This window comes from Pogoniulus pusillus, chromosome 29, assembly GCF_015220805.1.
Source record: "Pogoniulus pusillus isolate bPogPus1 chromosome 29, bPogPus1.pri, whole genome shotgun sequence".
Classification (NCBI taxonomy): domain Eukaryota; kingdom Metazoa; phylum Chordata; class Aves; order Piciformes; family Lybiidae; genus Pogoniulus; species Pogoniulus pusillus.
The window spans coordinates 3005466-3032267 of NC_087292.1; the positions used below are offsets into that span (position 1 = coordinate 3005466).

The following is a 26802-nucleotide window of genomic DNA, read 5'->3' on the forward strand; positions in this document are numbered from 1 at the left end:
GGGGGACCAGAGTACGGGCCCAGCCGCGCCAGCGGTGCCCAGCGACAGGACAAGGCGTAACGGGCACAAAGAGGAACCCAGGAGGCTCCCCCTTAACACGAGGAGAAAATGCTTTGCAGTGAGGGTGCGTAAGCCTGGAGCAGACTGCCCGAAAAGGCTGCCGAGACCCCGGCTGGGCAGAGCCCCTGTAAGGTAAAGGCAGGGCCGGCGCCGCCCCGCTGCCCCCTCCGCCGCCCCTCCACCCTCAGCCCGGCCCCGCTCCGCCCCCCCATTGGGCCCTTGCCTCTGCTCGGCGCAGCCGATTGGCCGCCTGGCAGCGCGGCCCGCGCCGCTGCGCTCCGCCAATGGACGCGCGGACACCGCCCGGTCGCTCCGCGGCCGTCGCCCAATGAAACGGCGCCTGAGCGGCGCCCGGGGGAGGGCGCAGCCAATGAGCTGGCGGCGGGGAGGCTCGCGCCGCTTTCGCGGCAAAAAGGATTTGGCGCGCAAAGGCGCGCGGGGGCCGGCGCGCCGAACAATAACGGCGGCGGGCGCGGAGCCGAGCGGAGCCCAGCGGCCCCGCGCCCCGCTATGGGCCGAGCCTTTGCCCGCGCTCTGCCCGCCGCTCCTCCCGCCGCTCCGGGCCCGGGCCCGGCGGCCATGTGAGCCATGGCGGCGGCGGCGGCGGCGGGAGGCGCGGCGGGGCTGGCGGCGCTGCTGGGCAGCGCCTCCCCGCACCTCCTCATCGTCTCCGCCGCCGAGGAACCCGCGGGCGGCGGACACACCGACGGTGACCTTTTGCTTTTCGCCACGCCGCAACCCGCCCGGCCCGGAGCCGCGCCGAGACGGCCCGCGCTGGGCCGCCCGCCGGTAATTCCCGGGGCCGGGGCTGGGAGGAGGACGACAGGGGGGACCGGGGGCCGCCGGAGCCCGGAATGCTGAGGGCTGCGGCCGGGCCGGGCTGTGTACCGGGTTGGGTTGTGCACTGAGCAGTGCAATACTGGGCCGCGTTGAGCCGTGCCGTGCTGGGCCGTGCCCTGTTCCGAGCCGATCGCTCTTACCGGGCCGTGCCCTGTACCGGGCGGTGCAGTACCGGGCCGTGCAAAGCGGGGCTTTACAGCAACGGGACTGTGCCAAGCGGGGCTTTACAGCAGCTGGGCTGTGCCATGCAGGGCTGTGTGTCAGGCCAGGCTGTGCCCTGTGCCAGGCCGTGCCGTTCCACACCGTTTCTGCCGTGCACCGTGCTGTGCCGTGTCGTGCCCTGGATACCCCGCTGGCCGTGCTATGCCCTGCACCACGCTATACGAGCCGTGCCGTGCCACGCAGCACACCTGCCAAGCGCAGCCCTGGCCCAGCAGCCGCTCCGGAAGCCGCTTGCCTGGGCGCTGGGCCCAGCTTGCCCTCCCCTTCCTGAGCCCTTTGGGGTGCTCCTTGCAGCGTGGCAGGGCCCCTCAGCCAGGGAGCCAGGTCCCCAGCCCTGCCGCTGCTGTTAGCGTGGCCCTGCCGGGGGCAAGGGACTTCCGTACCCTGCGGGGCTGTGCCTCTGGGTGGGTCCCTGGGTGGGCTGCTGATGGGCACCCTCCAGTACCGTGTGAGGCTGTGCTGGTGGCCGTTCCTCCGACGCCCCTTGTCATTTGCAGGTGAAGAGGAAGCTGAACTTGGAGACGGATCACCAGTACATAGCCGAGAGTCTGCCAGCGGGCCGGGGCAAGGCCAGGAACACTGCCAAAGGTACCGGCCCTGCTGCCCCTGACCTCCCGAGCCGGCCCAGCCCGGAGCAAGGGCTTTGGCACCTGCCTCTGCTGCCCACAGGCTGAGCTGCTGGGCTCGTCCCTGGTTGCTTCTCCCTGTCCCTTCATGTTGTTTTGGCTGTTCCTGGAGCTGGGCTGTTTCTGACCACTCTCTCCAGCCTGTGCAGCTGTGTCCCCTGGGCTGGTGGCACGGTTGTCCCGTCCCCCTGCTGGACACCAGTTTGGTTCTGTCTCTCTAAACACCACCAACATGGTGCTGGTGCAGTGTCCCAAGCGGACCCTCTGCCCTCTCCTCATTGAGCTCAGCCTGGCACCTTGCTGTCATAACTGAGTTTGTGGTGACAGCTCTGTCCTCTCCCCGTTGAGCCCAGCCTGGCACCTTGCTATCACAGCTGAGTTTGTGGTGACAGCTAAGCACACGTCAGAGCCCACAACAGGTGCTGTAGGATCCTTCCTGTGAAGGATGTGGGACCTCAGCCCATCTGAGGAAAGCAGATGGGTTTCAGGGCGTGCTGGTGCTAGTCCACGTCACCCCCCAGCATGGTGAGGTGTTTTGGGACCTCTCTGGTCCAGCAGTGGGTTTCCCTTGTGGCTAAATCACACTTGTCCTTGGTGGCTGGCAGGGGCAAAGTCTCCTGGGGAGAAGTCCCGCTATGAAACCTCGCTGAACCTCACCACCAAGCGCTTCCTGGAGCTGCTGAGCCAGTCCCCTGATGGCGTGGTGGACCTCAACTGGGCGGCCGAGGTCCTTAAGGTGCAGAAGAGACGCATCTACGACATCACCAATGTCCTGGAGGGCATCCAGCTCATCACCAAGAAGTCCAAGAACAACATCCAATGGCTGTATGTCCCTGGGCTGGGCTCGTGGGGCTGTGCCTGGCTGTCCCCTGGGATGAGGGAGCTGCCTGGGCAGGGCTCAGGGTGGAACAGGGTCTTGTTGGGATGGAGAAGCTCAGAGTGGTGTCACCGGAGCATCTGTTTGGGTTGAGTGGTGGCTTCATGTGGTCCACAGCCCTGGGTGAGTGCTGTGCACAACTGCAGGTGGCTCCTAAGCAGGTGTTCCTGTTGGTCTCAAGTCTCCCTTGGGCTCCCTGACCCAGTGCAGGGAGTGGGGGGGCTGCATGTGGGCTCAGGCACGGGACCCCTGGGCTGTGCCCTCCTGGGAAACCCCCACAAGGCCAATTCCCTGAGTACAGGGTGGGATTTAGCCTATCCCAGATGAGGACAGTCAACACAGGGCTGAGGGAGCTGTGGGGTTTGGCTCCTAATGGCCGTGGTGCTCCCCAGGGGGAACCAGGCCACCGTGGGGGCCCCCAGCCGGCACCGGTTGCTGGAGAAGGAGCTGCGGGAGCTGCAGGTGGCCGAGCGGCAGCTGGACGACCTCATCCAGATGTGCTCTGTGCAGCTGCGGCTGCTCACCGAGGACCCTGCCAACCAGCAATATCCTTTGGTGCAGGGCCGGGTGGGGCTGGCTGGGTGGGGTGGAGCAGCGAGGAGGGCCAGGCCGTGGTGCGGGCAGGGTGTTGCACGGCTCCCGTAGCTGCCACACGAAGGTCTCCCCGCGTCTGCTCCTTGACCTGCCACACCGCAGCCTACGTCACCTGCCAGGATCTCCGCAGCGTTGTGGACCCCTCAGAGCAAATGGTGATGGTTATTAAAGCCCCCCCGGAGACCCAGCTGCAGGTCTCGGACCCCGCAGAGGTAAGCTGGAGCCACTCTCTGCTCCCCAAGGCTGCAGAGCCCTCGGCAAAGCCCAGCCTAGGCTCCCTGGGCATCCTTGTGCCCCCTCATCTCACTCCTCTCCCCCTTCCCCAGGCTTTCCAGGTCTCTGTGCGAAGCACTCAGGGCCCCATCGACGTCTTCCTCTGCCCCGAGGACAGCTCAGGGGTCTGTAGTCCCATCAAGAGCCCCTTCAAAGGACCCACAGAGGAGTCATCTCCCAGCCACTCCCAACCCAGAGCCTCCCCACTCCTGCACCCTGCCCAGGACGTGAACATGTCGCTACTGCCCGGAGAACAAGGTGGGCAGCTGGGGCTGGGGGCAGTGGTGCTGGCACGGAGCCTCTGGCCGTGGCTGTGTTTGCAGCTGTGCCCTATGCCCGCGGCAGAGGCTGGGGTGATGCTGAGGCAGCTCAGCAGCACGGGGAGGTGGGAAGGCAGGTTCTGCGTTGCCAAAAAGCTGCTTTTTAGGGGTGTTCTGGTAAGCGTGGTGACATTCACAGCACTTCCTACCCCCCCAGAAGCGCTGCTGCCAGGGACCAGCGCCATGCCCAGCAAAAGCCCGGCGGAGGACGTGAGCCTGTCACCGCTGGCCTCCATGGATGCCCTCCTGGAGCAGAGCAGGGAGGACTTCGCAGGCTTCATGGCGGATGAGTTCATCAACCTGTCGCCGCCGCAGGCACAGGACTACCACTTCGGGCTGGAGGAGGGCGAGGGCATCAGCGAGCTTTTCGACTGTGACTTTGGGGACTTCACGCCCTTGGACTTCTGAGGCTCTGCCCCGGTGCTCGCAGGGGAGCTGCCCGGCTGGTGTGGGGGGCAGGCCTGGGCCCCTGCCCTTGCCGACGGGACTGGAACAGCAGCTCCCGGCCCGGCTGCGGCGGCAGCTCCCGGCCCGGCTGGTGTGGGGGCAGCTCCCGGCCCGGCTGGTGTGGGGGCAGCTCCCGGCCCGGCTGCGGCGGCAGCTCCCGGCCCGGCTGCGGCGGCAGCTCCCGGCCCGGCTGCGGCGGCAGCTCCCGGCCCGGCTGCGGCGGCAGCTCCCGGCCCGGCTGCGGCGGCAGCTCCCGGCCCGGCTGGTGTGGGGGCAGCTCCCAGCCCGGCTGCAGCAGCTCCCGGCCTGGCTGGTGTGGGGACAGCTCCCGGCCCGGCTGCAGCAGTCTCTGCTCCTCTCCCCATCCCTTTTTGCAATATTTTCTTACCCCTCCAGCCCCCTCCCCACCCCACCCATAGCCTGGTGGGGGCCAGCAGTGTCCCTGGCTCCAGCCTCATGAGGGACATGCCAGGGTCCGGGGGAGTTCCAGCTCAAAGGATCCCCCCACCCCAGGACCCTGATGACAGAGGGGGGCTGCCCAGGGCACAGCCACTGCCTCCCCCTCCCTGCCAGGTGCCGTTACAGAGCTTTAAGCAGGTCCTGTGTATAGATTTGGTTTAATTTATTATTGTCCCCTGGGGACAGCGTTTTAATTCCAGGGGTGGGGCTGGGGGAGGGGGTGGGGGAGGGGGGGGGCTGTGCAGCAGAGTTGGGGTGCCAAGAGGTTTTGGTGTGCTGGGAAGGGGGTAGCGAAGGTGGGGGTGGGTGCTGGGTCAGGGCTGTCTCCCTTTGCCGGGGGGGGGCTGCCCCCAGCCCAGCTGAGCGTGGGGTATTTATTTATTATTTATGGTGTGTGGGGGCCCTCCTAGGCCGTGGAGGGGCAGAAGGGAACAGAGGGACAGTGCTGGTTTGGGGGGGCACATGGAGAGGCTCGCTGGCACACCCTGGCTTTTGCTTGTGGCCAAACCGGAGCTGCTGGCAAGGCCACCCGTGGTGGCAGGTGGCTGTGGGAGGAGGGACAGGGCTGAATGGGGCTGGCAGCCCTGGGACCATGTGCATGTCCCCTCGGGGGGGGGGGGTACACACGGGGGTGTTTAGCTGCAGGGGAGAACCCAACGCTGTTTCCAGGCTTTTTTTTTCCCCTCCCCTCCTCCAGTGGCCATTCAGCCTTTAGGCTCCATCTCCTTCTCTCTGGCCCAGTGGGGCTGGGAGGTGGGAGGGTGGAGGTGGGGGGGGGTCTTGGGGTCCTCCAGGCAGGGCTGGAGACGCACTTTCACTTTTACTGCCTTTTAACAAGCTTGTGTTCCTCTGAGCTTCGTGTTTAATAAAGGTTTCTACTGACTGGCCCCTGCTGCAGGGCTGTGCTTGGGGGGCTGGGGGCACTGAGAGGGGCTGGGGGCTTTGGGGGAGATCCAACCTTAGTAACCCATGGAGAGATTGGGTTATTGTGAGGGGGGGGCTTTACATTTTGAATTTGAAATGCATGAACCTGGAGCTGCAGGAAGTGCTTTGGTCCTTGAGGATTGTTTTTTCACCCCTTCTACAACTCCACATGTGTGGAACTAGAGCTGGGGCTTATCCTGCCACCCTCTGCCATAGGTCTGGATTAGGGGGGGTGATTTTTTCCAGCAGACTCTCTTCCCCACTCAGCTTCTCCCCTGCCTTCCCTCTGGGTTCAGGGCAGTGTTTGCCCTGGGAGGGGCACAGTTCCTGTGCAGGGAGCAGGCAGGCAGCGTGGGACTGATGTGAAACCAGTCCATGCATCCACTGCACCAGCAGGCTCCCAGTGCCTCACCAGCTCCTCTGTTCACCCCAGCACCTCCTGGTCCTACCTGGAGGCAGCTGCCAGCACAGGTCTGCAGCCCGAAGTTGAAGGTACCCCTGCTCAAACCCTGAGTGCCCCAATCCCCTCTGCAGCATACTACAGCAAGCAAGGGCCATGGGCAGCTCTCAGGAGGGGATGCTTGGGGGCTCTGGGTACCTCCTGGCAGCCTGGTGCAGGCCCATGGGGGCCATCACCCCAGTGCAGTGTCAGGCAAGGAAGTGCCACTCCCTTCCTGTGTTTGTGCTCTCACTCCTCTCCTCCCTCCCCGGCCTCCTGCCTGGTTCTCCTTTAAATAGCCTGCTCTGCTTCAGCCGGGACTGCACTGTGGAGGCTCCCCCGGCTCCTGCTCCAGCAACGCAGCCTGCACTCCGGCCGGGCTGCTGCGGCAGCAGGGATGAGGAGCCTGTCACCACCGCCACACTCGGGCCTCCATCCCTGCACTGCAGCAGTCCCCGGCTCGTTGTGCTGCCCCAGGGTTGTCCTTGCTGCAGGACACGTGGGGATGGGGTTGTGCCAGCAGAGGGTGGCAAGCCCCGCAGCTCAGCCCCATCCATGCTGCCAACTCCTCGCAGTGTCCCACTCTCAGCCCTCCTCCCTGTAGTTCCCAGGGCTGGGAGTCATGGTGCTGGTGAGGAGGGGAATGTGCTGTGCCACCTCAAAGCCCAGCAGCCAGGAGGGTGGTGGCACACACAGGCTGGCTGGGCCCCTGGCAGGGAGTAGGGATGAGCCTGCTGGCACACTGTCACCCCAGCACATGGGCAATTAAACTGAGCAGAGCAATTCTGCTGCTCTGGTCCATGAAGCTCCTGTCCCCCCCAGCACCACAGGCAGGAGGATGAGGAGACCAGGGTGGGTGTGCATGGTCCCCCAGACCCCTGCCTGCCACATGCTTCTTTACAAGGTCAGTGTTTGCCACCTGAGGTGCTGAAGCTTTTATGAGGTGCCCAGCCCAGACATGTGCCAACACATCCTTGTTTCAAGATGCAGCCTCCCTTCTCCACACCTCCCTTTCAATTTCGTTTTGGGGGTGGTGACCTGCACCACTGCCCAGGGAGGTGCCAGTGGGCACAGGGAGAGGGGAGAGGACTGACATCAGCCTCCTGAGCTCTGCAGAGCTGCTCCCACAAGCGAGCTGACCCTTCCTGGCAGCACAGCTTTCCCCTCGAGCCAATGTGAAGCTCTCTGGGGGCATCCACTGTTACACTTCCCCTAATAGGAAACCTCAGGGAGTGCTGAGCCCTTGGGACTCCCAGTCCCCATGGAAACAGGCCCCCAGCAGGGACAGGACCACATCTCCCCAGCCCTGGCACTGCAGCCCATCTCGGGGTGGGGGGGAACACGTTGGCAGCTCCACGTGAGCCAGAGCACCGTAAAAATAACTGCTCTGCCTTCTGGGGATGATTCATGATGCTGCTGAAGGGCTTCCCTCCTGCTATTTTGGATCATAGAATGGGTTGGGTTGGAAGGGACCTTTAAAGGTCATCTAGTCCAACCCCCTCTGCAGTCGGCAGGGACACCTGCAACCAGAGCCGGTTGCTCAGAGGCCCAACCAACCTGACCTGGAACGGTTCCAGGGATGGGGCATCTTTCCCACCTCTCTGGGCGACTTGGGCATGCCAAATCTCTGGCTAAAGAGCTGGTGATGGCTCCTGCGTTTCATTTTGGGAAGTGGCACTGACTGCTGCCTGCTTTGACGAGCTCCCTGCACCTCAGTTGCTTTTCTTTGCTGGGTGAAGCAGACACAGCGTGGGAGATGGGCACTCTGCACACATCCTGTGTGCACCATGAGTCCTCAGCTCCTGTTCACTGCCACCTCCCATTCCCCAGCAGTAACCCTACAGGGACGGTGCCCATCTGACTCTAGGGGTGCCCAGTGCCATCGGGCCACACTGATGCCCCCCCTGGCACCAGCAAATGCTGGGCATCTGCAGGCTGTGCCGTGCCAGATGCAGACATGGTGCTGAGCCCAGGCAGACAGGGGGGAGCCTGTTCCTGTGCTGTGAAGTTTGGGCTCTGAGGAGTCAGGAAAGCCCAGAACTGGGACAAGCTCTGGGCCAGACTGGCAGTGGCTGGGGCACAGCTTTAGACCCTGACACAGCAGAAAGTTTGCCAGAGTTTATGTAAACCTCTTGGAGGGTTTGGGGTGATTTTGGGATCTCTACAGGCTGTGCCCCTGCCAGTGCTGCCTGCTGCCCACCTTGCTTCTGCATCCCACCCCACTTCCCAAACACACTCCTGTTTGTTCCTCAAGGAACGACTCAGGGAGGGGAAGCACAGCGTTGGCATTTGTTATGAGAGGCTGGGAAGGAGGTGATTTGTTTCAGTCCCCCCTGCTTGTGGCTCTGTGCCCCCACACCTGGGGAGCAGAGCCAAGCACTGGCATCACACCACAGCCAAGCCCAAGGCCACATCACCTTTCCCAGCCAGGGTGCACTTTGGAAGTGCCCACACAAGGAGCTGGGGGCACCTGTTGCCTCCTGCCACCAGCAGCTTCCCCTTGGACTTTGCCACCAGGACTACCCAGCTGCTCCTTCCCACGCTGCCCTTGTGCTGACCCTGAGGTGCCCCAACAGGGACCGAGCATGGATTTTAACAGCTCCGAATGCAGAAAGGCCCCCCCGAGGGCTTTGCTTTGATTGACAGCAGAGCCCCACCATCACCCCAGCCCCTCCCTATGCTCCCTGGCAAGGTGAGCCGCTGCCTCCCTGCCTATTTCTCTAGCAGCTGCCTCCGCGTTGCCTTGATTGAGTGATGGCCATGCTCAACAGCTCCAGCTTCTGGGCCTCTTTCTGCCTTCCCGGGGGGCAGAAGCCAGCCCTGTCCTGCGTGGGCTGGGTGCAGGCGGTCCCCGGAGCGCTCAGATGCTCCCTGCCGGGTCCCAGGTGCACCTTTTTCCGGCTCTTTTCCCTCGCACACAGCCGGAGCAGCCGGGAGACAGTAAAAATAGGCAGGATGCATCCTTTGGAGCACAGCAGGTCCGTCCTCGGGGGAGGAGGAGAGCCAGCGAGCTCCACGTGCTGCGGCGCCCTCACGTTGGGCTGGGGAAGCGTCTGGGGCTGGGGAGCCCAGGCGGAGAGAAGCCAAGCTGGGCTGAACCGGCAGCACGGGAAGGGAGAGGCGGTGCAGAGGGAGACAAGCCCAGCTGGGGAGTTTGTGTCCCAGCAACACTGCTGTGTGCCCTACGCTGAAAGCGAAAGTCCAGCATGCCCTGGCAGGGGGTGGGAAGGAGCTGGCACCACCCTAAGAATCATAGACTCAAGCAGGTTGGAAGAGGGCTCCAAGCTCAGCCAGCCCAACCTAGCACCCAGCCCTGCCCAACCAACCACACCATGGCACTAAGTGCCCCAGCCAGGCTTGGCTGCAACACCTCCAGCCACAGCCACTCCAACACCTCCCTGGGCAGCCCATTCCAATGCCAATCACTCTCTCTGCCAGCAACTTCCTAACAACATCCAGCCTAGACCTGCCCTGGCACAGCCCAACCCAACCTGGCTACAGCCTCCCTGCAGGCAGCTGCAGGCAGCAATGAGCTCTGCCCTGAGCCTCCTCTGCTGCAGGCTGCACCCCCCCAGCTCCCTCAGCCTCTCCTCACAGGGCTGTGCTCCAGGCCCCTCCCCAGCCTTGCTGCCCTGCTCCAAACACCTTCCAGCACCTCAACATCTCTCTTGAATTGAAGAGCCCAGAACTGGACATGAGACTCAAGAAGTCACCACTCTGCATGTACCCCAGGAGCAGTGTGAAGCTCTACCCAGGCATGGCTTGACTTAGTTTATTCATCTAATTTTCTGGCTGCTGTTTGTGGAAACCTTTGAGGACAGGCTGGAGGACAGACATGGAGGTCCAACCTATTCCTCTCCATATTCACAGGCCTCTGGGTACCTGTGCTGGTCTTGAAGGCAGCTCCTGCCTTCTCCTCCCCAGCCAACGTGCCCCACACTCCTGCAGCCCCTCTTGGCGTTTGCATCCACTTGAGGTACTGGGGACCCAGCACCATTGGTATGACCTGCTCATGCCCACCATTGCACTCTGGAGGGAAGCAGCACTGAGCAAAGGCTGCCCAGAATCATGGGCACAGGGGAGTTGGTGCCACTGGAAAGTCATTTGAAACCACTCTGAATGGTGGGGGGACAACCCCAAGGGCATTGGCAAGCAGAGCAGGGCCACCCGTAGCCAAACTAGGGCCAGATGAAGGCCATCTGAAGCAACCAGAACTACACTGAAGGCAGCAGTGACCACACTGGGAGCAACTAAGGCCACACAGGTGCAACCCCAGGCCAACAGCATCCCCACTGGGACCACTCGTGGCCATACTGGGGCCAACCTAGAGCTGACTGGAGCAACCAGAGCTGCCCTGGGGCCAAAGTGGGGGCTATCCTAGGGCCCACCAAGGTAAACAGGGTGACCCTTGGCTAACAGCATCCCCTCTGGGACCTCCACTGGCCGAAACGGAGCCGCACTGGGGCAATTCGGCGCTACCCTGTGGCCAACAGCAACCGCAACGGGATCCGCCCTGGCCAAACTGGGACCAACCGGGCATGACTACCCAGTGCCGTGCCGGCTGCCATGGGCTGCCATGCAGGCAACGCGGGAGCACAGGGCGGGCGCGCTTGGACCAACCGCGGCCAGCGCCACCGCCGAGCCCCCCCGGAGCCAGCGCCGCCGCCCCGCTCCCCTCCGCCAGCGGCAGGCGCGGCCCCACCTGCCAATCACCGGCCGTGGCCAACCGGACTGCCGCGGGGGCGGGCCCTCGGTGGAGGCAAAGTTGCCTGGCGGCGGCGGTGCCGCCTGGCTTAGTGCAGCTCGGCGCCGCGTCCCTTACGGTAGCGCACCGCACCCTACGGCACCGCACGGCGCAACTCTACCGCACCGGGTGGCGCTGCGCCCCGCGGCAGCGCACCGCACGGCGCAACTCTACTGCACCGGGTGGCGTTGCGCCCCGCGGCAGCGTACCGCACTCTACTGCACCGGGTGGCGTTGCGCCCCGCAGCAGCGTACCGCACTCTACTGCACCGGGTGGCGTTGCGCTCCGCGGCAGCGTACCGCACTCTACTGCACCGGGTGGCGTTGCGCTCCGCGGCAGCGTACCGCACTCTACTGCACCGGGTGGCGTTGCGCCCCGCAGCAGCGTACCGCACTCTACTGCACCGGGTGGCGTTGCGCTCCGCGGCAGCGTACCGTGGGGCCCCGCAGCCCGCCCTACGGCACGGCAGCGCCCGCACCCGGCGGGGCCATGATGGCGTGCGCCGAGCTGCTGGCCGTGTGCCTGCTGTCGGCAGACCGCGGCCCCGCTCCCCGTCGCCAGCCTCTTCCCATCTTCCACGACGTGAGTACCGCGGGGCGAGTCCCCGTCCCATCCCCGTGCGGCAGTGCCCCCTCGCAGGGAGCTGCACCTGTAGGTGTCAGGGTGAGGTCCTTTGCTGTCTGCCCCGGCCGAGGAGCCAAAGCCGAGGGGGCAGCGAGTGGGCCCTGCTGCTGCTCTAGGCGTGGAGCTGTGAGTCGAGGCGTGGGTCGCAGCGCTTTAAATCGTAGTCGGTGCCGTGTCCTTTCGCTGAGTTTCGGCCCTCCGGGTGGCTGGAAATAGCCTGCTTCTGACCGCGGGCTGCCTGTGGTGCCCGCTGGGGCGGGAGCTGCGTGTGCGGGGTAGGAGAGCTGCAGGCGGTAGCTGGTGAGAGCTGGAGGATCCCAGAGGAGGAGCGTGTCCCACTGCCTGCTCCAGCCTCCGTCCGTGCCCGCTGCTCTGCGGGAGCTTTGTGCAGGCTGGAGGTTGGCTGGGCGTCAGCTGGGCATCCCGGTGGCTGTGGCTGGCTTGCGGGAGGTGAAGGTGTGGGCAGTGGCAGCCTTCGTTTTCATGACATCGGTCCTGGCACACTGTGTCTCATTGCACTGTGGTGAGGATGCTCCTGTGGAGCCCTGGCACCAGGACTAGTGGGGGCAGTGCCTCTCCCCTGTGGCACCCAGAGGGGTAGGCAGATGGCTCCGTGCCTGGCCGCTTCCCAGGGCAAGTTGTGCAGCCTGGGTGGAAGCCTTCCTCTGCCCTTGCAGCGTAGCAGGGTCCTCAGTCTCTCTGCTCCTGGACAGCTTTTGCGAGCTGTGGGGTGCCTGGACTGGGTGGGCACCCTGGTGGGCCACCAGCCCTTCTCTGTCACCACTGGGGTCACCCTGTAAAGCCAAGGAGATGTAGAGGTGCCACCTCTGTCCTGCTGCAGGGACTAGGAAGGAGAAAGAGAGGCTAACATGGTGCCATAGCACCTGGACAGCCCAGAGTGGTGCCAGCTGTCATCTCTGCCTTGGTCTGGATGGTGCCACTCATTCATCCCAGGAGATCCTGGGCAGCAGGACGGCGAATGCCATGCTTGGCCCGATCCTCTCTTTGGGAGACCTCCTGGCAACACCAGGGAGCAGCTGGGAAGCAAGGCTGCTTTGGCTGTGATGGTGCTTATGGCTTCCAGCTGTGGGTCAGGGTCTCTCTCCTGCCTTGGGGGGTTTCAGGCTGCAGGGCTCTCTAGCCTGCAGCATTAACTGCACTAATTGCTTGGCTGATGAAAGATGGGCTGGAGGGGGGGTTGGTGGTGACAGCTGTGTTCAGCTCCGCCGGGCACTCCCTCAGTCTTGTATTTATCCCTCAGGGCGTCATTAAGGCAATTAAGATGGGAAGTGTTAACAGCACGAAGGGCTGCTTTCCGGGTTCTGGTGGCTTCCTTTCTTTTCCGTGGCTCCCTTTGCTCCTGCCTCAGCTCTGGAGCTTGGCAGGGTGAGTTTAATGCCTTGGCTTTGAGATGCGGGCAGTTAGCTGGTCTCCAGTTGCCCCACCAGGCTTGTGTTGAGCCGCTCCTGGCTGCAGCGGGGCAGGATCCCAGTCTGCCCCTCAGGCAGCAGGAAGGGAGAGCTGCCCACCAGAGATCCCGGGTGGCAGCCGGTGCCTCCCCTGGGACCAGAGCCGCAGTCTCCTTGCCCACTGACTGCCTGCCTCCAGGAGGGATGAGGAGGAGGAGAAGGAGGGCTTTGCCTGAGATGCTTTGCTGCCAGTGCAGTAGGAACTGCAGTGCTGCCATCGCAGGTGCTCCTCTGAGCAGGCATCTCAAGCCTCTGGGATGTTTGTCCCCCAGGCTGGTGCCCGAGGCTTCCCCACTCCCCTCTCTCTGTAGGAGAGGTTCAGGAGAGCTTTTTGGTGCCTGGCCACAGCCTGCGGGTCGATGAGCTCTGTGTCCCCTCCCCGAGAGTCAGTGTGTCCCTGGCTGCGTGTCCAGCCGCTGTGGTTGCTTCCAGCCCTGCAGGCAGGGAGAAGCCTTGGAGCGTCCCCTGCTTACCGAGGTGTGTGGGGTTCGTGCCCACAGCAGTGCTGGCTCAGTGCTGGTTCAATCAGCCCTGCTGTGCCTGCTGCCGCCCGCACTGAGTGGGGCTGTGGCTGCTTGGACCCAAGCCCAGGAGCCAGGGGCCAAGGGAAGTGTCCGGAGCTTGAGGCAGTGTCCCTGCGTTTCTGAGACTGCCAGACCCCTGAGTGCAAGCAAGGGATTGCCTGAGAAGCCTCTCCAGCAGCTGCCATAGACCGAATCCCATTTCAGTCTGCTTTTCCCTGGCTTTGTCCCAGGGCTGCTGCCCTCACCAGCGGCAATGCCTACCTGCCGTGGCTTTGCATGTGCCTGTGCCCCAGGGCTCATCCCGCGGAGCGTGGAAGCAGCTCTCTGCTGGTTTTGCTTGGCTGGAGTTGGATCCTGCTTCGTGCACAGGAGCCAGTGGTGTTTTCTGGTGCGTGCAGGGCTCACCGAGGCAGCCCTCTGCAGCTGGGGTCAGCCAAGGCTGGGCTGAGTAGAGATGCTGAGCAGCCCCAGCATGCCTGGGGGACAAGGAGCAAACGTGGCCCCGCCTGGCAGGGCTCTGGCAGCTCCTCTGCTGGCACCACGTCTGTTTGTTTTGAGCTGCAGGCAGCTGTTGCCTGTGCTCTGGCAGGGCTCTGCTTGTGCTGCAGCAGAGGATCCCCCGTGTGAGGGAGAAGCATCAGCTCTGTGTGCCGAGGTTTGTGCTGGAGCCAGGATGGGCTCAGCCACGTTAGCGATCTTCTCATTCCCATGGGATCCCTCTCCACACTCTGCTCTCCCCCTTAGCCCACAGGCAGACCCTGGAGCAAGGCCAGCCTGTGGGTGGAAACGTTTGGCCATACTGGAATCTGCATTTAAGTGCCGTGGTGGCACCTTTGGGATGAGCCAGCTGCCCTCAGTGACACTTGGGGTCACACTGTTGTGTCCCTCAGATGACAGAGACTCTGTGGGATGGAGCTTTTACCTTTTGTCTTGACAGAAAGTGCTGGCAGGGTGGCAGAGGCATGTGGGACCTGCTGGTGCTTCCCCTGTGGCTGCAGGCAGAGTTGGCCCTGCAGCCTGGAGAGAGTTTTGCTTTAAAACCCAGAGAGAGATGTTCAGTGTGTGGGAGCTGTGGGTTGCTGTGTGTGTAAAGCTCCAGAGGGCACTGAGTGTGTGTGGGAGCTGTGGGGCTCCAGAGGGCACTGAGTGTGTGGGAGCTGTGGGGCTCCAGAGGGCACTGAGTGTGTGGGAGCTGTGGGGCTCCAGAGGGCACTGAGTGTGTGGGAGCTGTGGGGCTCCAGAGGGCACTGAGTGTGTGGGAGCTGTGGGGCTCCAGAGGGCACTGAGTGTGTGGGAGCTGTGGGGCTCCAGAGGGCACTGAGTGTGTGGGAGCTGTGGGGCTCCAGAGGGCACTGAGTGTGTGGGAGCTGTGGGGCTCCAGAGGGCACTGAGTGTGTTGGGACTGTGGGGCTCCAGAGGGCACTGAGTGTGTGGGGGCTGTGGGGCTCCAGAGGGCACTGAGTGTGTTGGGACTGTGGGGCTCCAGAGGGCGCTGAGTGTGTGGGAGCTGTGGGGCTCCAGAGGGTACCCAGTGTGTGGGAGCTGTGGGTTGCTGTGTGTGTAAAGCTCCAGAGGGCACTGAGTGTGTTGGGACTGTGGGGCTCCAGAGGGCGCTGAGTGTGTGGGAGCTGTGGGGCTCCAGAGGGTACCCAGTGTGTGGGAGCTGTGGGTTGCTGTGTGTGTAAAGCTCCAGAGGGCACTGAGTGTGTTGGGACTGTGGGGCTCCAGAGGGCGCTGAGTGTGTGGGAGCTGTGGGGCTCCAGAGGGTACCCAGTGTGTGGGAGCTGTGGGTTGCTGTGTGTGTAAAGCTCCAGAGGGCACTGAGTGTGTTGGGACTGTGGGGCTCCAGAGGGCACTGAGTGTGTGGGAGTTGTGGGGCTCCAGAGGGTACCCAGTGTGTGGGAGCTGTGGGTTGCTGTGTGTGTAAATCTCCAGAGGGCACCCAGTGAGTCCTACAGGATGTTCAGGCAGCTCCTGCCCTGCTTTTGTGACCGGGAGGCAGCCTGGTTGGGTGCAAGTGCCTGTCCCAGAGGGATGCTTACCCAAGCTCAGGGCAGCCTTGCTCAGAGGAGCATCCGAGGAGGAGGTGTCTGTGCTCCTGGTTTTGCTTGCAGGGCAGGACCAGGGAGCTCGCTGCTGGGAGCAGCATCAGAGGAGCCTTCACAGTATCATCAGGGTTGGAAGAGACCTCACAGACCATCAAGCCCAACCCTTTACCACAGAGCTCAAGGCCAGACCATGGCACCAAGTGCCACGTCCAGTCCTGCCTTGAACAGCTCCAGGGACGGTGACTCCACCACCTCCCCGGGCAGCCCATTCCAGTGTCCAATGACTCTCTCAGGGAAGAACTTTCTCCTCACCTCCAGCCTAAATCTCCCCTGGCACAGCCTGAGGCTGTGTCCTCTTGTTCTGGTGCTGGCCACCTGAGAGAAGAGAGCAACCTCCTCCTGGCCACAACCTCCCCTCAGGTAGTTGCAGACAGCAATAAGGTCACCCCTGAGCCTCCTCTTCTCCAGGCTAACCAATCCCAGCTCCCTCAGCCTCTCCTCGTAGGGCTGTGCTCAAGGCCTCTCCCCAGCCTCGTTGCCCTTCTCTGGACACGCTCAAGCATCTCAATGTCCCTCCTAAACTGGGGGGCCCAGAACTGGACACAGCACTCAAGGTGTGGTCTAACCAGTGCAGAGTACAGGGGCAGAATGACCTCCCTGCTCCTGCTGGCCACACCATTCCTGATGCAGGCCAGGATGCCACTGGCTCTCTTGGCCACCTGGGCACACTGCTGGCTCATGTTCAGGTGGGTATCAATCAGCACCCCCAGATCCCTCTCTGTCTGGCTGCTCTCAGCCACTCTGACCCCAGCCTGTATCTCTGCATGGGGTTGCTGTGGCCAAAGTGCAGCACCCTGCACTTGGAGCTATTGAACACCATCCCATTGGCCTCTGCCCATCTGTGCAGGCAGTCAAGGTCCTGCTGCAGAGCCCTTCTGCCCTCCAACCCAGTCACATCTGCCCCCAGCTTAGTGTCATCTGCAAACTTGCTGATGACTGACTCCATGCCCTGTCCCAGTTGCATGCCAGTGGCTTCCTCAGGAGCAAGCAGCAGAGATTCCTCTGGGCAGCTCTTCCCTCCCCTCGAAGCTGTTTGGCAGGGCCGTTTCGGGGGCCGGCTGGGGGCTGTGCCCCCCGAAGGCGCAGCGCCACTGCCAGCAGGCTCTGCGGAGGGGAGCTGGGGGCGGAGGGGGCAGCGGCACTGCCGCAGCGTCGTGCAGCAGCAGCAGAGCTACTCCGGGGGTGGTTTTATCAGCTCTGCTTTGCAGGTGCCTGGAAAAGAATAGAACAGAGTCTTCTTGCCCCTTTTCCTCTCCTTGCTCCATCCTGAGCCTTCCCCAGCCCTTCGGATTTCTCTGGCAAGCAGGGCGATTGAAAGGGGTGATTAAATGGGAGCAAGTTGTAACACACACACACAGAGCCTTCTGTTGTTGGCTCTGTGAGGATGTGCTGGCCTACACCTCGTGCTGTTTGGTGTGGCAGGACGTTCCCAGGCTCTGCAAGTGATGCTGTTCCTCATCAGAGCCAGCCCCAGACCTTCTGCTGATCACTACTTGAAGAGGAGCCAGGCAGGGGTAGGACACTCCAGCATCCTCCTGGGCAGCAGGCAGGAAGAAGGCTCATGGTTGGGGACCTGGGTTGAGCCCCTGAACTGGAACAGCTCTCCAGCTGTGCTCTGTGGCAGAATTAATTACAGACGTGTTAATGAATCCATTAATTGTTAATGGCAGAGTCTGTGCATGGCAGGATGTCACAGGAAGGATTTTTGTGCAGGAGAATATTGAGGGTGACACTGCCCTGGAGCCAGGCTGCCCAGAGAGGTGGTGGAGCCTCTGTCTCTGGAGACTTTCAAGACCCATCCTGGATGCATTCCTCTGTGACCTCTTCTAGGTGATCCTGGCCTCTGGCCAGGAGGGTTGCACTGGATGATCTCCAGAGGTCCTTTCTGACCTCCACCATTCTGTGATGCCCAAGCATGGGGCAGGAGCTGCAGTGCAGGCAGCCGAAGTGCCAGCAGCGAGGCACAAAATGTGCTGCTGCTTTGGCCTGGGCTTGTGCTCAGTGTTCTTTTCATTGCAGGGCTCTGAAAAATTAAACACTTCCCCAGCACGAGGGTGCAGCCAAGCTTCATTACCCTCTGAGAGGTGCCCAGGCTTGAGTGCTGGGCACAAGAAATGGTTTTGATGGTTGGCAGAGGAGGCTTTCCCTGCAGCTGCCTGTGCAACCCTGGCACTGGCACCACGGGGAAAACTGGCCCCTGGAGCCCAGGGAGCCATGAACATGGCTCCCTGGGCTCCAGGGGCCAGTTTTCCCCGTGGTGCCAGTGCCAGGTGCTGCCAACCTTGCCCATCAGCCATGCTCTCTTTGGCACCTCACTGAACCCTGTCTTGTTTTCTCTTGCAGATCTTCCGACGAGCCGACAAGAACGGTGAGTGCTTGGCTCCTGCTCACTGCTTGCCCCACGCTGGGCAAAGCAGCACAGCCTGGCCCTGCTGGGAAGTTTGGCTAAAGGCTGAGGGGAGGATAAGGGAGAGCAGCTTTGACTGCAAGGAAAATGCTTTCCTGCTTTGCTTAGAAGGGCTGTGGGATCCCAAAGGGCTGTGGGCTTCTCCAGGTCATCCTCCATGTGCCCTTTTCCTGCCTGCATGAGCTGCTCTCTGCAGGGAAGGCAAACCAAGCTGTGCAGCAGGCAGGCCAGGCTGCTGCTCCACCTCTGTGCTCAGTCCATTTGTGCCTGGATGCCCACTTGATCATTTGAGTTAGGCTCTGGTGCTTGGCTTTTAACCTGGCACCTATAAACCGAGCTGTGGGCTCCTCCAGGTCATCCTCCGTGTGCCCTTTTCCTGCCTGCATGAGCTGCTCTCTGCAGGGAAGGCAAACCAAGCTGTGCAGCAGGCAGGCCAGGCTGCTGCTCCACCTCTGTGCTCAGTCCATTTGTGCCTGGATGCCCACTTGATCATTTGAGTTAGGCTCTGGTGCTTGGCTTTTAACCTGGCACCTATAAACCGAGGAGTCCAGGATCACAAATTGTTTCTCTGTGTCTTCCCAGCCCCCATCTTAGGCTCTTCTGCCTGCTTCACAGGCTCCAGGAGCTGCTTTCATTGCAGGTCAAAATGCAGTCCAGGAGCTCAAATCCTCCACAGAGGTGAAGGAAAAACCTCTTGAGTCAGTGGAGAGTTTTTTTTTCCTCTCCTTAAAAAGCTGCTTCTGTCCTCACCGTGCCGCCTGTGACAGGCTCTGCACTCTGCCAGCCCCTGCTTGCCTTTCTGAAGAGGTTGCAGTGGGGTCTTTGGGGCTGAAATCCCTCCCTTGCCATGGCAGCAGAGTGGCAGGGTGTTGGGTGGGGGACTGGTGAGGACTCGCTGCCACCAGAGCTATCTGCTCTCATTGCTATGCACCGCACGCCCAAGCGTCCCACGCTCCCCGCTGGAGAGGCTGCTGGGAGGGTGGCTGGGGCTGGCCTGCTTCTTGCTGCAGCTCTATAATTATCCTTCCCTTTGCCTGAGATGCAGATGATGGGAAGCTGTCATTTGAGGAGTTCAAGAACTATTTTGCTGATGGGATCCTGAGCTCGGAGGAGCTGTGGGAGTTGTTCAGCGGCATTGACAGGCGTCACTCGGAGTAAGTGCTTGGGAGGGGAGGTGGAGGATGTGGAAGCTGCTCAGAGGGGAGGTGGAGGATGTGGAAGCTGCTCGGAGGGGAGGTGGAGGATGTGGAAGCTGCTCAGAGGGGAGGTGGAGGATGTGGAAGCTGCTCGGAGGGGAGGTGGAGGATGTGGAAGCTGCTCGGAGGGGAGGTGGAGGATGTGGAAGCTGCTCGGAGGGGAGGTGGAGGATGTGGAAGCTGCTCGGAGGGGAGGTGGAGGATGTGGAAGCTGCTCGGAGGGGAGGTGGAGGATGTGGAAGCTGCTCGGAGGGGAGGTGGAGGATGTGGAAGCTGCTCAGAGGGGAGGTGGAGGATGTGGAAGCTGCTCAGAGGGGAGGTGGAGGATGTGGAAGCTGCTCAGAGGGGAGATGGAGGATGTGGAAGCTGCTCGGAGGGGAGATGGAGGATGTGGAAGCTGTTCAGAGGGGAGGTGGAGGATGTGGAAGCTGCTCAGAGGGGAGGTGGAGGATGTGGAAGCTGCTCAGAGGGGAGGTGGAGGATGTGGAAGCTGCTCAGAGGGGAGGTGGAGGGCTCCTGGGAGGTGGGTGGGAGGAATAGTCAGGGTGAGGTTCAGAGGATGGGTGTGGGTTGGAAGGGATCTTCAGAGCTCATCCAGTTCTAACCTACTTGCTGCTAGCCCGGGTCATACAAGGTCTCATCCAGCCTGGTTTTGAACACCTCCAGGGAGGCTGTGGAGCACAGAAGCACAGAATGGGATCTTTGATCCCATTCTGTGCTTCTGTGCTCCACAGCCTCCCTGGGCAACCTGTGCCAGTGTCTCCCCACCCCCACTGGCAAGAGTTTGTTCCTCATCTCCAGTCTAAACCTCCCCTCTTCCAGCTCAAAGCCATTGGCTCTTGTTAAAAGTCCCTCTCCTCTCTCTTGTAGCCCACTTCAGGCACTAGAAGGCTGCTGAAAAGTCTCCCCAGAGCCTCCTCTTCTCCAGGCTGAGCAGCTCAACTTTTGCAGCCTGTTGCCCCAGGGGAGATGCTTCATCCCTTTGGTCATCTTCATGCCTTTCTCTGGACCTGCTCCAGAGGAACTCACACAAAGTGAACTTGCCTCTTGCAGCACACAGATGTTAGAACCCACTGAACTGCAGCTGGGGGCATTGGAAGCCGTGGCACAGCAGCTGGGGGCACTGGAAGTATTGGAACCCATGGCACAGCAGCTAGGGGCAGCATTAGAATCCATGGCACAGCAGCTAGGGCCACTGGCGCCATTGGAGCCCATGGCACAGTGGCTAGGGCCACTAGAGGCATTGGAATGTGTGGCACAGCAGCTGTGGGCAACAGAAGCCATGGCACAACAGCTAGGAGCAGCATTAGAACCCAGGGCACAGCAGAAAGGGGCAGCATTGGGACCCATGGCAGGGCAACTTGGGGCACTGTGGGCATTGGGACCCGTGGCCCAGCAGCTGGGGGCACTGTGGGCATTGGGCCCCGTGGCCCAGCAGCTAGGGGCACTGTGGGCATTGGGACCCGTGGCCCAGCAGCTAGGGGCACTGTGGGCATTGGGACCCATGGCAGGGCAACTTGGGGCACTGTGGGCATTGGGCTCTGTGTCTCAGCAGCTAGGGGCACTGTGGGCATTGGGTCCCGTGTCCCAGCAGCTGGGGGCACTGTGGGCATTGGGACCTGTGGTCCAGCAGCTGGGGGCACTGTGGGCATTGGGACCCGTGGTCCAGCAGCTGGGGGCACTGTGGGCATTGGGACCTGTGGCACTGCAGCTGGGGGCACTGTGGGCATTGGGACCTGTGTCCCAGCAGCTGAGGGCACTGTGGGCATTGGGACCCGTGGCACTGCAGCTGGGGGCACTGTGGGCATTGGGACCCGTGGCACTGCAGCTGGGGGCACTGTGGGCATTGGGACCCGTGGCACAGCAGCTGGGGGCACTGTGGGAATTGGGACCTGTGGCTCAGCAGCTGGGGGCACTGTGGGCATTGGGACCTGTGTCCCAGCAGCTGAGGGCACTGTGGGCATTGGGACCTGTGTCCCAGCAGCTGAGGGCACTGTGGGCATTGGGACCCGTGGCACTGCAGCTGGGGGCACTGTGGGCATTGGGACCTGTGTCCCAGCAGCTGGGGGCACTGTGGGCATTGGGACCCGTGGCCCAGCAGCTGGGGGCACTGTGGGCATTGGGACCCGTGGCACTGCAGCTGGGGGCACTGTGGGCATTGGGACCCGTGGCCCAGCAGCTGGGGGCACTGGGAGCAGGCAGTCATTCTGAGAATGGTGCCCTCAGCTTTGCTGCAGTTCCCTGGCAGCAGGGGTCTGGTGCAGATGGCAGCAGCGTGGGCAGTGCCCTGCAGAGGTGCCCAGCCCTGCCGAGCTGTGTGAGCCTGCAGCAGGTGTGGGGACCAGGCGCGGGCTGCGCAGCGCAGGCTCTGCTGCTGCTGCTGACACAGCAGGAGCTGCCTTCCACCAGCAGTGGCCCTTGGGGTGGAGCTGGGAATCCAGGCCAGCTCCCCTGGCAGAGGAGAGCCCCAGAGGGCAGGGAGAGAGCTGCCCTGGGCCCTGCTCTCCTGACTCTGCTGCAGTCTGCTGGGCTTTGCTGGGTTTCTCACCCCACTCCTGGGGATGTCAGCTCTCTGCCCAGCTGCCTGCTGTCAGCAGGCCTGGTTTGGGACTGGGACAAGCTGGCCTGGTTGGGAGGTGCCTCTCCTAATGAAGGTGGTTGCAGCTTCCTCCTGGGCTCGGACAGCAGGCTGGTCTCTGGCTCATGCCCCTTCCCTGGCATCCCAGGAAGCGCTTTCTGCACCCACCTAACACCCCTGGCCAGGCACTGTCTGAGCAGATCCCTGCCAGGGTGAGATCCTCTGAGCAGCCTCCAGCTGGCTGTGCTGGTCCCACAGGGAATTGGGCTGTGCCACCAAATGCCACTGGGCCACTGACAGTGAGTACCCTGCAGTCTCTGGCTGCCAGTCCCCACATCACCCCCGTGGGGTCACTGACTGCTGGGTGCTGAGTGCAGCTGCTGCAGCTTCAGTGACAGTGCACAGGAGTGGTCTGGGGACATGCAGCTCCTGGTGAGGTGCAGCCCCTGGCACATGCAGCCTCTGCTGCCACTTTCTTTTAAGCCTGGCTGCCTGCTGCTGCCTGCCCTGCCAGTTGGGCTTGTTGGATGTGGGCAGCAGGAGGTCTCATGAGAGCACCTCCTGTGTGTCTGGGCTGTCATCCCAGAGAGACAGCAGTCAGCCTTTCCCTTTCCTCTTGCTCCATTTTGGGGTGACCTTGGAGTCAAAAAGGTGGACAGCACAGCTTGCAGCAAAGCAGAACTGCAGCTGTGTCCTTAAGTGAACCAGGAGGATCTCCTGCTTTGCCTTTGCTTTCAGTTCAGGCTTCTTCCATCTGTCCTGAGCAGACAGAGAGGACAGACTGCCAGGCCCATGCCAGCAGGCTGTCTCTGAGGGCTACACCCAGCCCTGGCCACAGCAGTGTTCTCCATCACTCGTTACTCGTGGTGACAGTGTGGTAGCCATGGCAACGTGGCACCCGCAGCGTTCAGCTGGTGCCATCTATTAGCAGGGCACAACCGCTGGGTCTTTGATCTTTCTGCCCTGAGGAGAAGAAGAGACCTTGCAGGCAGAGCTCCTTTCCAGGTTCCTGTTTCAGTGCCTTCCAGCACATGTGGGAGAGTCACAGAGCAGAAGAGAATCAGGCAGGTGGGAAGAGAGCTCCAAGCTCAGCCAGCCCAGCCTAGCACCCAGCCCTGCCCAACCAACCAGACCATGGCACTAAGTGCCCCAGCCAGGCTTGGCTGCAACACCTCCAGGCACAGCCACTCCACCACCTCCCTGGGCAGCCCATTCCAATGCCAATCACTCTGCCAACAACTTCCTCCTCACATCCAGCCTAGACCTGCCCTGGCACAGCTTGAGGCTGTTCTGTTGCTGGCTGCCTGGCAGCAGAGCCCAACCCCAGCTGGCTACTACCTCCCTGCAGGCAGCTGCAGGCAGCAATGAGCTCTGCCCTGAGCCTCCTCTGCTGCAGGCTGCACCCCCCCAGCTCCCTCAGCCTCTCCTCACAGGGAGGAGTCACAAGCAGGACATGGAAGTGTTGGAGCCAGTCCAGAGGAGGCCACCAAGATGCTGAGAGGGCTGCAGCAGCTCTGCTGTGAGCACAGGCTGAGAGAGTTGGGACTGTGCAGGCTGGAGAGGAGAAGGCTTGGAGGAGAGCTTGGAGTGGCCTTGCAGGATCTGAAGGGAGCTCCAGGAAGGTTGGGGAGGGACTATTGACAGGGTCTGGTAATGCCAGGAGGAGGAGGAATGGGTTTGAAGTGGCAGAGGGGAGATTGAAAGTGGATGTTAGGAAAGGATTCTGTGCAGTGAGGGTGGTGAGAGACTGGCACAGGTTGGGGGTGGTGAGAGACTGGCACAGGTTGGGGGTGGTGAGAGACTGGCACAGGTTGGGGGTGGTGAGAGACTGGCACAGGTTGGGGGTGGTGAGAGACTGGCACAGGTTGCCCAGGGAGGTTGTGGAGCACAGAAGCACCCAATGTGATCAGAGATCACATTGGGTGATTCTGTGCTCCACAACCTCCCTGGAGGTGCTCAGGACTGGATTAAATGAGGCCTCGAGTGACCTGTTCTAGTGGGAGGTGTCCCTGCCCGTGGCAAGGGGTTGAAACTGGCTGAGCTTTGAGGTCCTTTCCAACCTAACCCATTCTGTGACTCCACTGCTCTTTGCAGGGCACTGTGATAGCTTTCCAGGGAGGTGTCCTGTGGACCTCCTGTGTCCTGTGGACCTCCTGTGTCCTGTGGACCTCCTGTGTCCTGTGGACCTCCTGTGTCCTGTGGACCTCCTGTGTCCTGTGGACCTCCTGTGTCCTGTGGACCTCCTGTGTCCTGTGGACCTCCTGTGTCCTGTGGACCTCCTGTGTCCTGTGGACCTCCTGTGTCCTGTGGACCTCCTGTGTCCTGTGGACCTCCTGTGTCCTGTGGACCTCCTGTGTCCTGTGGACCTCCTGTGTCCTGTGGACCTCCTGTGTCCTGTGGACCTCCTGTGTCCTGTGGACCTCCTGTGTCCTGTGGACCTCCTGTGTCCTGTGGACCTCCTGTGTCCTGTCCTGCAGCTGCCTGCAAAACTTAGAAAGAGGAGGTCTGGCAAATCTCCTCTGCGTGAGATCAGTCAGGTGGTGGTGGCAGGGCTCAGGCAGAGGCTGCTCAGAGCCTGTGCCTCAAGTGACAGAGGTGGGAGGGCTGAGCTGATGCTTTTTACAGGCTCTGAAGTGGAAGCAAGCTCAGGGCTCTGGTTGTGTGGCTGGAGGGGCTGGGGTGAGCCTTCCTCCCCTCTCTTCAGCCAGAGACCAGAGCCACAGCCAGCTGGGGTGACAGAAGGTGGTAGGAAGCACTCTGGGTCACCCTGCAGAGGTTTGTGAAGCAGACCTATGGTGGCAGCAGGGGTGGCCAATGTGCTAGGTGATGGCAATGCATTTCCCCTCTGCTTCCCTGCAGCTGCTTGCTGGCTTCTGCCCCAAATTCCAGGCAGGGGCTGACAAAATCCCCGCAGCGCCATCGCGCCGAGAGCCTTCAGCAGCAGCTCAGGCTTAATTACAGCTAATCATTGCTTTGAGCAGTCAAAATACAGCAGTGTGGCAATGTGGAGAGTCTCAGGAGGAGTGCTTTGGAGGCAGAGGATGGCTCTTGTCTTGGAGTGGCAGAGGGGGTGGCAAAGAGAGGAGCGGAGCAGAGCTGAGCCTGCTGCAGCCCCGCAGGGTGGGTTGGGGTTTGATGTGCAGGTTCTTTTGCAGAACCACTGAGTTGTTTGGGTTGGAAAAGGCCTCCTGGGGTCATCCAAGTCTGACCATCGACCCAACACCACCATGGCCGTTAAGCTGTGTTCCCCAAGTGCCATGGCCACAGCTTTGTTGATCACCTGCAGGGATAGGGACTCCACCACAGGCTCGCAGGATGTTAGGGGTTGGAAGGGAGCCAAGGAGAGCATCGAGTCCAACCCCCCTGCCAGAGCAGGGCAATGCTACCTAACACAGATCACAGAGGGACACATCCAGACACCACCTCCCTGGGCAGCCTGACCACTCTTTCCAGAAATCACTTTTTCCTTATCTCCATCCTGACCCTCCCCTGGCACAATTTCAGGTCACCTCCTTTCCTATCACCTGCTACTAGGGAGCAGAGCCCAACCCCCACCTCACTGCAGCCTCCTCTCAGGGAGCTGCAGAGAGCAATGAGGTCTCCCCTCAGTCTCCTCTTCTCCACACTAAACACCTCCAGGTCCCTCAGCTGCCCCTCCTCGGCCCTGTTCTCCAGACCCTTCCCCAGCTTTGTTGCCCTTCTCTGGACACTCTTCAGCCCTTCAATGTCCTTCTTGGAGTGAATGGCCCAAAGCTGACCCCAGGATTTCAGCTGTGGCCTCACCAGTGCTGAGTGCAGGGGAACAATCCCTGCCCTTCTCCTGCTGAGCCACTTTTTAGCCACCTGAGCACACTGCTGGAGCATCTTCTGCTTGCTGTCAACCACCAGCCCATGAGCTCCTCCTGGTTTCTCCTGTGAATAGCTTCTGGTAGCATGGAAACAGCACCACTGGTCCTGTGATTTGCCTGCTGGGCTCTATCCTGCCCTGAATTGTGCTCTTGGGACTGCTGTAGGGTGCAGGACATGGGAAGAGGTGGCCATGCATGGCTGCTGCTGAAGCAGGCTGCATTGGGAAGGAGCACATCTTCTAGATGATCAGTCAAGGTCTCTCCCAACCCAAACCATTGCCTGGTTCCCTTGGACTGATTTAGTTGTGGCAATTAATGAGGCAGGAATTACACAAGATGTAGTGCATTTGATTTCCAGCAAGCCCTGCCCACAGCTCTATGCAAATGAGTTCCATTTGGGCTCTAATTGGGCCAGGAAAGCCTTCCCAGGGCTGCTCATGGGCAGTTCATTCAGTCAGGAGAAGCAGAACACTGGGAGAGCTTAGCCCCACAATGGCTTTGCCTCACTGGCAGACAGGCAGCCCTGGGGCAAGCCTGTGCTGCTCACTGCTGGGGAGGAGGAATGTCAGGACAGTCCCTGGCTCCTTTGTGGCAGGGTTGGAGCTGCTCGGCCCTTGAGAGGCTTCCAGATCCTCCCAGGCTGCTGGGAAAGAGGCAGAGGATCTCTGCCCTGCTCCTGGTGCCCCTTGGCACGGAGGGTTGCAGAGGTGCAGGCAGATCTCTGGCAGCTGTGCAGAGAGCACCATGGCAGAGGCACTGAAATGCCTTCTCCTGGGGACCTTGAGGCACTTCAGTTTCCAGGTGGTTCGAGCCCAGAACACCAGGGCTAAGCTGGTCTGAAGCAGGAGGCAGAGCAGGAGGGCAGTGAGGCAGAGGCAGCTCCCTGAGACAGAAGGGCAGCAGCAGCACACAGTGAGGCAGAGGCAGAAGGGCAGCAGCAGCTCAGCTGCTTGCAGCTTAGCTCCACTGACACTGCCTGAGTGCAAAGGCTCCTTGGCCACAGAGAGTCCCCAATCAGATGGCACTTGCCAAGCCCAGGCACCCCCAGGGCTTGCTCAGCCTGACTGGGGCAAGAGCCCAGCAAGTACCTAAACACCTGTGGGTGCACTTTGGGAGGGACATAATGGCCCAAGCCTCTGTTCTCCTCCCACCCTTGCCTCCCCCATCAGCAGAAGGGTGGGGCAAGCCAGGACATCGAATAGGCCTGGACATGGACAGCCCTC

The 26802-nt window shown here is 61.7% G+C and overlaps 2 protein-coding genes across 2 annotated transcripts in view; both read left to right on the forward strand.

Annotated features, from left to right (window-relative positions):
* Positions 1-485: 485 nt before the first annotated feature.
* On the forward strand, positions 486-4351 carry E2F1 (E2F transcription factor 1). Its single transcript, XM_064167465.1, has 7 exons — positions 486-849; positions 1620-1710; positions 2354-2573; positions 3018-3170; positions 3317-3431; positions 3546-3750; positions 3970-4351. The coding sequence occupies exons 1-7, from the start codon at positions 649-651 to the stop codon at positions 4218-4220; spliced, it is 1236 nt and encodes a 411-aa protein (XP_064023535.1). The 5' UTR covers positions 486-648; the 3' UTR covers positions 4221-4351.
* Positions 4352-11216: 6865 nt separating this feature from the next.
* NECAB3 (N-terminal EF-hand calcium binding protein 3) overlaps positions 11217-26802 on the forward strand; it is a 29167-nt gene continuing 13581 nt past the window's right edge. Inside the window, exons 1-3 of the mRNA XM_064167958.1 lie at positions 11217-11407; positions 17894-17918; positions 19003-19111. Of these exons, the coding sequence (XP_064024028.1) occupies positions 11315-11407; positions 17894-17918; positions 19003-19111 (227 nt within the window). The 5' untranslated portion in view covers positions 11217-11314. The remainder of the gene's footprint in view (positions 11408-17893; positions 17919-19002; positions 19112-26802) is intronic.